At 33.8% G+C, this 13,998-nt stretch overlaps 1 protein-coding gene across 4 annotated transcripts in view; it reads right to left on the bottom strand.

The window, feature by feature from the left end:
* LOC147072891 (unconventional myosin-IXb-like) overlaps nucleotides 1-12,490 on the bottom strand; it is a 49,888-nt gene extending 37,398 nt beyond the window's left edge. For 2 of the 4 annotated variants that reach the window (XM_085946010.1, XM_085946012.1), the window contains exons 1-3: nucleotides 12,275-12,490; nucleotides 11,371-11,664; nucleotides 8-151 (exon numbers count right to left, since the gene is read on the bottom strand). In XM_085946010.1, coding sequence (XP_085802136.1) covers nucleotides 8-151; nucleotides 11,371-11,406 — 180 coding nt within the window. In that variant the 5' untranslated portion in view covers nucleotides 11,407-11,664; nucleotides 12,275-12,490. The remainder of the gene's footprint in view (nucleotides 1-7; nucleotides 152-11,370; nucleotides 11,665-12,274) is intronic. The other 2 variants (XM_085946011.1, XM_085946013.1) reach the window with 1 other exon arrangement.
* Between the last annotated feature and the right edge of the window lie 1,508 nt (nucleotides 12,491-13,998).

The raw sequence follows: 13,998 nt of genomic DNA, 5'->3' as shown, positions 1-13,998 counted from the left end.
TGATCACCTCGGCAAGTTCGTAAGTGCCGCCTGCCGCATCCGTGATGTTGAGTTTGTCGGCGATGCACGACACAATCTCCTCCGAGCTGGTCTGCTTGGAAGCCTCCACCGACAGCGCTTCATACTGCTCCGACAGAGCACCAACAAATACCTGCAAATCAAGAATAATATTATTATTACTATACCCAATCAATATTCAATGGCTACATGCAAGAACATTCAAAGGCTGTCAAACATTGATGTATACCCTTGAGTAACACAACCAGTAAGGCTTTCATTGTACAATATTGTTTACTACAGTGCAGTGGTTCTCAAAATGTGCACTTATTTTGCAGATACGATTACTAACCTACTTAATTTAAATGTTCATGGTATTGCGCATATAACTCATCACTGCACCGCATCAGTCGAAGTGCAACCTTATGGTGAAGATGATTCAGAAAAGTATTGACCTGTGTGTCCCTGATAACTATCTTAGATCCGTTATTTGTTCTCCCAGGGTGCAGTACATGCCTACCATTGGTTATGCTAATTGGGAGGGCAATAGTTGTTCAACGAAATCGTTTCAGATATTGGTGACACTTACGTGAGGTGACTTAATGTGGATGTTGATTTTTTAAATATGGTCTACTTGGCTCATTCAGTGTACATTTTTTATGAATTTTGAATGTATTCATTTTATTCCTACTTACGCAGTTTTCTGTATAAAAAATATTGTTGATATCGTCACCGTTTTAGCAAAACCATCTATGTGTCACTTTTATCAAAAATGACTTTTAAATACCAAGTCATTCCTTATTTTTTTCTCTATAGGCCAGTAAAATGATCTATGTGTTGGGTAAACTCGCTCCGAAGTTATTTCAAAAAATAAAAAACAGCTATGTGTAAGGTTCAAAAACCACGGTTCACAAAAACAACTATGTGTATATTATAGTAACATATAGATGGTATTTTGATATCGAGAGTGTAATGTTTTTTTACAGTTTGGCTACACATTGTTTGTTTATATGTTATATGCTATGCATTATGGTCTTGCACGACGGCTTGAAAGATGCTTTCTCAAAAAGAGAGACAGGAAATATTCAATAATTTCTGGAAGATGCCTACATGGTCAATAGGGTATAGGCGAGAATTAATTTAAAAGTTGGATAAACAACTACAAACGTCTCGATGACAGTGGCCAATTGAAAGCAACAATGACAAGTAATAAGAATCTGACTGAAGATAAATAATTGGTAGTGCAACCAAAAATCAAAACGGAGAGATTTGTGGAAAAATGTTACATTATGGTTGGATCTAATTCCAAAGTTCCCAGCCATTATTGCAGAGAAAATACCTCCAGGGTGTGTGTGGAATTGTGTTTCCGATCCAAAATACAAATGCATGATGAATATAAAAAATGGTCTCTGGAAAATGGTCATAAAGCAGCAGAATATACTCCAGTATATTTACCACCAAAAAATCAGTATCCACCAACCACGTAAAGATCAGTGTGCCATCACTGCCATCTGCTGTAGTTATAAAATGAAGAATGTTTCAGAAATGGAATACAATAGCCACATTATTAAAAAAAAAAAAAGATGCTAGAAGACCAAAAATGAAATGAAGGAGAGTACCAGAAGTATTACTGGACGGTTGTCGGTTAGTAATCACAATGGATCTCCAAAGTGTGCTGCTATGTCCAAAACACAGGCACAAATGTATTATAAACAAAAGCTGCAACTACACAATTTCACCATATACATTCTTCATAATGTATCTTCTAATGAATTTGTCTCATCTCATCGAAAGCAGGACAATACAATGAAATAATTCTAATATCGGATGGGTGTGGATATCAAAACCGAAATAAATTATTCGCTACTGCTCTAAGTTATATCTTTAGAGAGAAAAAACATCGAGATTCAACAGCTTTTTCTGGAAAAAGGCCACACCATGATAGAGGCCGATAGTGCACATGCTACCTAAAAAAAGTATTTTAAGCCTCCAATATATTCACCATCTGATTATATAGCACGTATGCGGCTAGCAAGACCAAAACAACCTTATAAAATTAATGTCATTGATTTTTAATTTTTAAGAATTATGGATAAGATTAAATCTGGATTAAGTTCAATCAGACCAGGAAAACGAATCGGAGATCCTGTTGTATATGATATTAAAATGTTACAGTATCTACCAGATGGAACAATCTTTTACAAACTCAACTTTATCAGTGCAACCGTTTGACTGCCTTTATAATATATATAATGAATCCTTGCCAATATCACAGTCGAAATACATACATCTTCAGGAATTAAAAAGTGTAATAGAGAAAGATCACCACTATTTCTACGATAACCTAACATTTAAACCTGCTAATAGAAAGTAAACGAACTTATAAATATAATATCATCTCACTATTGCATTAATAATTAATAAAATGATATTGCAATTTATCACTAATGCACTATGTATATTTCAACTATTATTTATGTAACAGTTTTTCATGAATTTATTATTATTCACATTTTGATGAATAAATTAAACTATGTGTATTTACAAAACGGTCAAAACAACTTATGTGACATCACAAACTGTATTTTTATTATTTTTGTATTAAAAATAAAAGATTTTTGTAAACAAAATAATAATCTTAGACCATTTTCTGATTATAATAAAGCATTCTTCATAATTTTAATGTTTAAATGTAACATTATTTTTTTATTCAGTTTTATCCTTCTCCTGCACAATTTGAGAAAGTGCACATAGATGGTTTTGCTAAAACGGTGACGATATACTTCTTTTTTGGGATTTTGATGTTTTGAATATCTTGAAATTATAATTTTTAATATTCACTTCATGTAAAATATTAAGAACTTAGAACAGGCTGGCTCGGCATTATAGCTAATAACGAAGTCTGGTATAAACATATCCAAATCATGCTGGCTATAATATCGCACCGTGAGTGTAAAACCAACGCATCTGCAAATTTTTCAATTTCGAGATTAAATGCAAAACAACTGCAAAAGTCGTAAACCTGATAATGTAAAAGTGAAGTAACTGAAAGAACATGGAATATAATGTAGATATAAACCAAATATTACGTTTTTTTTTTTAGAAACTCTATTTCTCCCAACAAATCGAAGACTTCAAAGCCTAATATATCCAAAATATGTCTTTTGCAGATACGTTGGTTTTACACTCACGGTGCGATATATTCCAACCGAGAGCAGATGCAGTGAAAACAGAATTTTAAAAAATTAGCAAAAATATACATAATTTAATTTCAAGTTATTATAGGAGTAACGTGAGAGCAAACTGGGAATGATGAGTTATGAGAGCTGGCCACCCACTGGAAGCCATTAAAAACGAAAGAAATGAGCTTTGCAGAAACCACGCAGGTTTGGTTTTCATCCAGGCGTCAATTTGTTTACTTGCAAATCTAAATCCGAGATAGTCCGAATAAATATTCGAAAAATAAATAGGAGCAATGAAAAAAAATTTGTTTAATTATTCCCGTTGAAGATGTTTCTACACCTGATTTGAATTTATTCAACGGAAAAGTTGTTTACAAAATTTCTCTACAGATATTTGATGGGTCTCTTTGGATGGTCATGCCTTTGCTTCCTAGGCTGAAATGTATAGAATTTCGACATTACGTTGGATTGAAATAACATCGAAAACCATGCATATATTATGAAAACAGAATGACAGGTGTGAAAATTATGATTCGCGAGGTAACTGTGTTTCAAAATCAAAATTGTTGCCATTTATAAATTCCAATACCTCATGATTATTAAAATATTTTTTATGAGGTACTTACTTGCGTCAAAGTAAGAAAATTGAATAAAAATAAATCAAGAATTACGACTGGACACATGCATGGATTTACTGGCAGCAATAGTGTATTTTATACTATCATGACAATAACTGTTTACACGTAAAAGTGCTGACTGTCTCTCCAATCTCATTCTTCAAGAGTACGCGAGACGCGATGTTGTCATTTTATGTTACTATTTGACAGGTCGTAAAAATCGGTTAACATCAAAATGAGTCTCTCCGTGGTGTAGTTCGTTTAATTTGCCGGCAGGTTCGCTACAATCATTCTATTGCGCAGGCCCAGATCGAAAAAATCCCAACTGTCGCATGAAAATTCAGAAGCTTCCGACCTTTTTTGATTCATGCATGCAATTTTGCATCTTGCATGACCATACATGTTTACACGTGCATTTTCTTGTAATGGCGATAATACGTACTGTCAGCAGTAAATCCATGCACATGTAAACAGGGTTTAATGGTTGCTTTATTAGTGGTTAATCGAATAGACGCATAAAGGATACAGAATACCTACAGTGTCTACTCAAGCGTATGTTATTTTATTGTCATGGCAATGGCATGAGATTTTTGACGGCTTTTTTAATACTGCTAGTCATATGTGTATATACAAATAATAATTTCCCATTAGTCGGAAACAGGAAAATTACATTAAAAACCATTTATTGAATTTCTGGATAAAATAAAACAGCTCTCAGATTTTTATATTATCTGTCGCGCGCGTATTATGTTGTTGTATGGAACCTGCCTATGTAAATTAGTTCTCCAATAAACTCACTACCTGAAAAATGGCTAATTAGTGTTTAGGTAATTTTCTATGCATATAGGATCATTTTGTCATACACTTAACTAGATAACTTTTATAAGACACGGTGGCCATAGAGAACAATTGGCAGAATGTCCACTTTTGAAGTTGTGGGTGTGCATGTTAATCCTACATACGGCAAATTTATGTGTAGATGTGTTTTTGGAATCAGCGCATAGACCTAATTGGTTGGACATAAAAGAGATCTAATCAGAATAGAATACTTAGTGAGTCCTGAAAACTAGTACTGCAGTAGAATTTTAGGAACAGCATTCAATTAGGTACACTAGATCAGTGTTCTTCAACCGGTGGTCCGCAAGAATTTATTACCAATCCGCGAAAGCTTTCACCATGCTATCAACCGACTGTATCGCTACACGATTCGAAGAACTCGCACTGGATGAAATGCTGGGAGAATTTTTGAATGTTGCTGATGTTAACCAGAAAGTCATATTCAACATCATAAGCCAACATTTAAAAGCGTTAGCTGAAAACTGTAATAAATATTTCTCTGAAAATTAAGATCTACGTAAAGGAAGACCTCTAACCTCTGGATTAATAATCCCTTTTTGGAAGATATTAAATCATGCGCACTTGATCCTCGTGAGAAAGAAAAGCTCATCGAGTTATCTTCTGATGTCACTCTGGGGTCCAGACATAAAATTTAATGCAATCATTGTCTCAATTTTGGATATCTCTGTGTTATAAAGATCAGATTATTGGCAATTTTTTCGACTTCATATTTATGTGAAAAGACTTTTTCATCTATGTCAGTAATAAAAACCAAACAGAGAAATCGAATGGATGTTAATGCAGCGCTTCGTCTGTCAGAAACAATGCTGCAACAACGTATATTAAATTTGCTTACAAAGAAGCAGTAGCAGATGTGGCACTAACCAAAAGTTGTAATTTTAAAACATAAGATTTAATAAATAAAATTCTATCTACTAAGGTTATTTATTATGTCTGGCTAATACTGGTCTGAGAAATATTTCTCATATGTTCACCGGGCCGCGGGTATTAAAAGGTTGAAGAACACTGCACTAGATTACTCATAAGCATGTTAAATGATTCCTTATTTATAATTTGATTTCAGATGCTAATCTATGGCCATGTTATTTTTATCTTCTTCAGGGAATTAGTGACTCATACTCAAATGATACATGGAAATGTTGACAAATCAATATTTATAGCTTCCAATGGATATCTGGAAGATACTTTTAGGAAACCAAACCAAATACTTGTTGTTCTACAAATTTTACCATTCTAATAACTGATTGACATGAAGCATCTTTTTCCAAGTATCGATAATCAATAGTAATCAAAAATTTTAATCAATAATAATTAATCTATATACAATGATTCAATATTATGTTTTTGTGGTTCAAAAATAAATGGTTGGTTTTAACAACACTTTTTTTCTATCATAATATGTATTGTATTTTCAAATTAGAACCATGTGTCCATGTTTATTAGGCGATCAACCTTCAATCACAATAAATATAATCAAAATAAAATTGAACAAATCAACCTAGCTTTGTACCTTATTGCATTGTGAGTTATTAATTGTCCCAAATCGCCGCACTTCAAGTTAAAGTTGTCAACCTCTAAATTAAAAAAAATACTGTATGTTTTTAATGGAAGATATAGATCAGGAGTTGCCAAAGCGTCGACCGCCCGCATGACTATTCCTAGTCGCCCGCCTGTCCGATATGTACACATCTCGGATGCCCGTCCCACACAGCGTGCCAGACAAGCCGTGCGACAGAGACAATGCGCTACAATCTCGAAGTCAGCCGATTATCGACGACAGTCTCTTGTTTTCTTGGTTTTTTGTTTTGATTATCTTTGAGAGGACTATGTTTTTCAGAAGCCGTTGAAGACGAAAATAGCACTCGTTGACGAGGTTGATTCGGCGATTTATTTCATCGCTTGTATCGCTTAGTGTTTGTGACAAGGGTCCAAGATAAACGAATAAATCCCCAGTTTCAAAAGCATCACCACGATAATGTTGCTATTATTATATTAAGTATATCGATGTACTGTGCAGAACTGGCAAGTATAACGTTTTACTTTTGTTTATTCCAAATCCCACGTTTACATGAGATGTTTTTAGGAACAAATGTCTCTGCTTCTGGGGAACGGACAATAATATCAAAATCCTTGACATTTTCTAATAATTGTATGGATTTATGAAATATTGCACCATCAGCTTCTATCTTTTTATCATGGATGACCTTTTCGAGGGTTAAATTGAACTGAAGGCATGCAAGTGCACCGATAGTAGCCAATTGAATTATTGTACAGTACACTCTCAGTAATCCGCAGCTCGATTATCCGATAACTACAACTGAACACTACTTGAAAGCACAAAATCAAGCTCTATAATTCACCGGTATTTAATTGTCAAATTCAGTAGTCCACCGCGTACAAGTATACAACGCAGATGAGACGGGTTTATTTTGGAAATTTCTCCATCGTAAAACGTACGTTCATCCCGAAGAGAGTAATGTACCAGGGAGGAAAGTGCCCAAGGACCGCATCACAATTATGCCGTGCTCCAATGCAACCGGGACACACAAAATCAAGCTTTTGGTCATAGGGAAAGCCAGGAATCCTAAGCCATTCAAGCATATCTGCCTCACTGAGCAACTGTTTGTGTCAAATGATTTACTGTTTAATATTTAATTAATAAACTTAGTTTATAAATATGTATAATTTAGTAAATTGATTTTGATTATAAATAAAACCCTACCTAATTTGCTAGTACAAATTTTTCAAAAAAACTATCTTTGCGAAATACTTACATGTATTAATTTTTACCATATTTTGTATGTAAGTATGCACTATAATTCGACGCTTTCACTAATTGGACACTTGTCTGGTTTTTAGGGTGGCGGATTACTGGGAGAGTACTGTATTTAACATTCACCAAACTATCACGACAATGCAAATTTATCGAAACACTGTTTTGAGTTAAAATCAAGTTTGCATAACCAATCAGTACTGTTTTCATTATCTACTTATTGTATAGCAGGAGTGACAAAAGCGTCAACCGCGTAACTATTTCTAGTCGCCCGCCTGTCTGATATGTATACATCTCTGATGCCCGTCCGACACAGCGTGCAAGATAAGCCGTGCGACTGAGACAATGCACTAGAATCTCGAAGTTAACCGATTATCGACGACAGTCTCTTTCTAAAACCCGACGGGTAAAACAAGAGTTGACTTGTAGGTAACTCATGTGGCGACCGTAGCGCATAGCGGACGTGTGTGTGGCCGTTCCGGGTTTTAGAAGTGACATTTCGGTATAATCGGCTCTGCAGGAAGTGTTATTGAAGTGTAAGAACTCGATATTTTTGTACTGTAGTTAATATTTACGATTTATAAATCATATAATAAGCATATTGCTTGCTATAATAAAAGAACATCTTGTTTTATTTACATACTATTTTCATGTTTGTCTGAAGTCATCATTAATTTCTATTATTAAAATAACTTGATATTGAATCTGTATTGACCTTATCTATATTTATTTTCAATTTAGACTTATTTTTGGCTTTAAATTAAGTACTACTTTTAATGTGAGTAGACCGCCGCCATCAATAATTTCAAAAGCAGGTCGCCCGTAATGGTTAAAAGTTTGGCCACAATGTATAGGATTCAACATAAAAATCGTATTTGATATGAACTCTTTAATATTTCCAATTGAATATATGGCCGCCTGTATATACGGTACAAAGAGATTCGCAGACATGGACCCTGACACTATGCACCGGCAGTGCTACGATGCGGTGTGGATCTTGGCTGTCTTCAGAAGAGACAGAGTTTCTCAACAGATATAAGTTCCTTAAGACGTTTCTCAATAAAAAAAATATGACGAATGAATGTTAGCTGTTCACTCCACCGACAAGGTTTATAATATGGATCCAAACATACATTGAAAAATTAAGTGAATTTGCCAAACGCAGGATTCAAACCCACAACCCCTGACTTCAGATGTCGACATTCTGCCCCAGTTGTCTGTACATAATAATGAAATTTCAATTACGCATCGAGAATTTTTATTCTGATTCACAGAAGATTTAGTGTTGAAAATTTTGTCAAAATAGTGTTTAAATAATATGTATATATTTTAGTGGTGCTTTGGAAACGAAGATTTTGTTAATTCTACAATATTTGAGTTATATTTATGTCGACAGCTGTTTCAGACTACAAACTGAGGATGGGTTAGTAGCTCGAAACAGCTGTTGGCATAAATAGCACAAATATTGTAAAATTAATAAAAACTTTCTTTCCAAACGATTATAATGTACTTTTATCATGTGGGCACCGTTCAATTAATAAGTAATTCAGTTTTGAATTCAAAACAATATAATCGTTTTATTGACCTTTCTGATTGGTATTATTACATCCTCCAATACTCTGTCCATAGGGTTTAGTCATGAATCAGTAGGTATATTTGGCAACTCGTGCATTTGTATATAATTATTTTTGCGTGTTTAAATTCTCTATATGAAGAGAGCAAACTTACCGTCACCGCAATATGTTAAACTGATAAGAAAACATTGTAATCATCGGTTTAAATTTTTTTCAGTGCTCACTGATGGTTACAAATAAACAAAATTCCACATGTAGTTGCTTACGACTAGCATAGAATCAAATGTAAATTAAAAGAATCCAAACGAACATTCTCAGTGATAGAATTTTTCATCTGCTTATTATGATAAGTAAATAATTATAATTATTAGTATCTACTTAAATACGAAAGAAGCTGTACGTAATATAAAATTTATACTCAGCTCACTCATTAAACTGAATTGTGTATGCAAATAGAAAATATAATACAATGTACTTCATCTCGGAGAATTTTGATGTTTATGCTAAGAGTGGGGTACTGGAGTGATCAATAGAAATATCTGAAGCAAAGCCTACTGGCTAGAAGAATACAAGAGAGAAGAAGAGTCTCTCGGATAAGTGAACAACACACATGATACATTGTTATTGGACATTTCCAGCTAACTACAAATGAGAGTGCATACTGAAAGACTTGACTGGGTATAGATTTTTCATCTCACAGAGGCGCGTTCCCCCCCCCGCTGACTATGTGTGAAGCCCAGTTATTTCTCGTTTGAATTCTGTAACTGCACGTTCTGCCTGACGGAGGAGTGAATCTTCGTGAAATAAAAAAAATTATATTTACAGAGATCCACGCCCTGGATCCTGATACAGATGAATACAATATTTTTACATGGTCGGCAAACGACCCCGGACCTCTCTGCAGGCCAGTCAAACAACATGCCAGGCCAGTGTTCATACCACCAAATTTGTAGTACGCAAACATGACATGAGCCACTGTCAAACAGTTCACCAATATTCATATATCCTGTTGAAATTTCGACATTGAAAACAGTGTTGTCGGAAAAACATAAATAAACAACAAGTTATCGTTGGTGTCAGATGAAAGCACTGACATATTTGAAATTGTTGGCAATGAACTAATGCATTTAACAAACACTTCTTTGTCAATTTAATGTAAACTTGAAAGATTTAAAAGTATATTAATGTGTTGAAGTCATTTTGGCATCTGTCTGCGTTCTAAGTATAAAAGTAAAAAAAAATGTGTTACATTTGTGTTTAAGTGTGCCAGATCATCTGTCACAATTTGTTTGTGATTTCCTGCCATATTTTTGTCTGCGTAAAAATTACCTTGTCAGTATACAGGTAAAACTCATTAAGTAACTTTCTGCACTTTCATGTATTATTAGGTTAATGTGGTTGCTTTACAAAAATACCCTGTGTCATCCAGTGATACCCGAGACCCCCAAAAGCCGCAGGAATTGACTTAGTTGGTCGAAACTACATCACAGTGAAAAATTAAGGAATATAAAGGAATTTAAGAAGCAGATTAACGCTGATGAATATGAAAAAAAATAATATGCTTGGACTAAGAAGATAATACAGTACACTCTCAGTGATCCGCCGCTCGATTATCCGACAACTACTATAATCCGCTGTTATTTTTACTAGTTGAAAGCACAAAATCAAGCTCTATAATTCGCCGGTATTCGATTGTAAAATTCAGCAGTCCGCCGCAGACAAGTATTATACAACACAGATGAGACGGGTTCAATTTGGAAACGTCTCCTTCATGTAATGTAGGTTCATCGCGAAGAAATTAATGTATCAGAGAGGGAAGTGCCTAAGGACCGCATCACAATAATTATGCCGTGCTCCAATGCAACCGGGACACAAAAAATGAAGCTTTTGGTCATAGGGAAAGCCAGGAATCCTAAGCCATTCAAGAATATCTGCCTCACTGAACAACTGGTTGTGTCAAATGATTTACTGTTTAATATTTAGTTAACAAACTTGATTTTGATTGTAAATAAAACCGTAATTTGCTAATACAAATTTCTCAAAAAAACTATTTTAAGAAATACCTGTTTTAATTTTTACCATATTTTGTATGTATGCACTATAATCTGCCGCTTTCACTAATTGGACACTTGCCTGGTTTTTGGGGTGGCGGATTACTGAGAGAGTACTGTGTTATAATATTAGATGAGAAACTTGTACCCTGTGGCGGTTATTAGAAAATGGTTTAAATTAGTCCTGCTGACAACAAAGTTGGGCATCACTGATCTAAGCAATCTTTAGACGGTTTATGATGGTAGGAATGTATACAAATTAAATTGACAGTTTTTCAAATGCAATATTATTAAATTAGGATATTTTAATAGTCTTACCTGCACAATATATCTGTTGTTTTCCACGAGTGCCATTCTCCGGCATACTCCTTCACTATTTTATAGATTTTCTAGAGCATTTGATAACTTTGACACATTTCATAAAATGTATCATTTTTGACACTTGATGTAAAACAATCCTTGCATGCACAATGTTATCACATATTTTTTAATAACTATCACTTAATTAAACTATTCTTGATACACATTATTAGTAATTCCACAACAAAATTATTATTAGATTACAACAAACTACGGGTTACAATGTTTTTTGTAGTTATCAGATGCACATTCCTGAAATGAATTTCGTCTGTTAAAATTTTGTCGGTGTCGTAAAATAAAGAAGGAAGCGTTCGCCTTTCATTTCCCATATATTTTTTGTTTATCACGCATAATGATTGCATATAACAACGTTCGATTAAATGCAATATGAAATACTTATAGAGAAATCGACTCTCGTTGAAATAGAAAACTATGCTTAGCTTTCATACGGCAAGATGTTACTTATCGAATGTTTAGAACAGATGTACACACGACCGTCCACATACTCAAAATCAAGTAACAGGTAGACGGGCCGCTGGCAGGTGGATTATCTGGAAGATAATACAGCTACGTAAATGCGAGTTTGGGCTACATTATCGTAGGAAAATGACTAGAATAAGGAATTCGGTGTAAAAGATGCAGACCAAAACGTCAGATTGGGGTCACATGTTGATTTGGCTAAATGACCTCTCGCTTAAATAGCGACGGTATTCGTCAACGAGCCCCGGCTACAATTTCCTCGCTCACGACCAATTCCAAACACTAAATCGTACTTCCTCGCTCGCTTCGCAATTAATGATTTCGCTGGCTGACATGACAATCATTCCGACATTCACAGTGATAGCGAAAATGAAACACCCACCGATATCCTGTCGCCGACACAACACTTGTATTATGATTAAAACGACACTATTCGACTTCGTTCGCCGTTAATAAATAATTTCCACTATTGCGTGTGCTTCGGATGTAAAAATATTTGGCGGTAATTGGATACGGAGGTATTTATTTACATGTTGTAATTGAAAATATTGAGAGGAATCTTTTCAACGTCCACCATCTTTATTTGTGCGCTAACCACAATTTTCTGAAATGCACTGCGAATATCAGGGTCATTTGGAAAAGGCGGCAAATTTGAATCATTCGATTTCGATATTTGAATTTTATTCTTTTTTCAAATTTATACACGCATAAAAATGATAAATAAATGCATGAATACAACTTGCAAACCTTTCGTACATTAGAATGAGAGTCAACTATACAATTCAAAGACTAATATACTATAAACTATAGAATTAAATGATAAATCTTTAATATAATATTATATATAGTAGGATATTATGAATTGTGTCTTCCTTTCTAGTCCATTAATAAGTACATTAATGCAATAATATCGCAAAAAGTTCACCCAGAAAACAGAAATTTTACATTCAATCAAAAATATACATAATAATTTAATGTAATGGAAAGAACACCACACCGATGTAAGCAGTAAAAAATATAGGTAGGTATAATTTGTTTCTTTGCTAAAGGTAATCGCAATTCGCTGCGGTAGCGGAATGAATTTTCGTGGTTTTATTACCGGAAATGCTACTTCTACGTTATTAAATGTATGAATAATTTAACTTTAAATAACTTCGAAGTTAATTAATTAAACATGATATATAAAACAAACAATCCACACATATAGAAAATACTTTTAATACTGAAATATTACAATCACCCAAACGTATGTAAATACTATACGGCTATTATTTAGAAACTGATAATGATACAATTAAAACTTAAATAGCAATATTATTAGTAGTAATAATTATGATTAAAATAATCTTCATCTTGTGATATTTTCAAGAATAGGTAACGCCGTTCATGAATCATGAAAACTCGCCTACAAAAAATTACACGCGTCATTCGCAGTTTTCTAATAAAAATGAGTACTTATAGTGACATCTGTTTAATGTTTAACGAGACAAATCTTTTAAATTCCTGCTTTACCTTCCGATCAAATTTAAATTTCTGTTTTAATCTTTTATAGTTATGACAATAGATGGCAGTTATTAGTGTTGCTACCGAAATATTATTAATGTTGCCAAAATAAATAAAACATATTAACTGCAAACCTCCAAACGCTAACCTTTGAAATAATAAAACAAAAACCAAGTTTATATTATTATAATAGTCAATAAACATATGCAGATAAAATAATTATCGATAAACTAAATGAAAATGCGATTTAAAATTAATTAGCAGGTACCTATGTTTTTAGTATGGCCGAATTGTAGCATGTGGAGTTGTAGGGCCGAATTATTATTCTTTGTACAGTTACCTACTACAATGTACCACGTAGTATCGTTCTATTTTATTTATGTACCTATTTATTTAAGAAAACAGAACATTGTGGACATAACAAATTTAAATTCAAGACGTACACAACATGAGATTTACATTTTAAGAGATATCACCCTCACAAGAGAGAAGAAGAGAATATAGGAAATAATAATTATCAAAAAAATAAAAATAAATTGGTGTGTTTACTAATGTACGCGCTTTAGAAGTTATACTTCTTTGGCGTAACAAAACAAAAACAAA

This window comes from Rhyacophila brunnea, unplaced genomic scaffold (genome assembly GCF_057557595.1).
Source record: "Rhyacophila brunnea isolate RB1 unplaced genomic scaffold, BYU_Rbru_1.0 scaffold_19, whole genome shotgun sequence".
NCBI classification, from domain to species: domain Eukaryota; kingdom Metazoa; phylum Arthropoda; class Insecta; order Trichoptera; family Rhyacophilidae; genus Rhyacophila; species Rhyacophila brunnea.
This window is presented reverse-complemented; position numbering and strand designations above follow the sequence as displayed.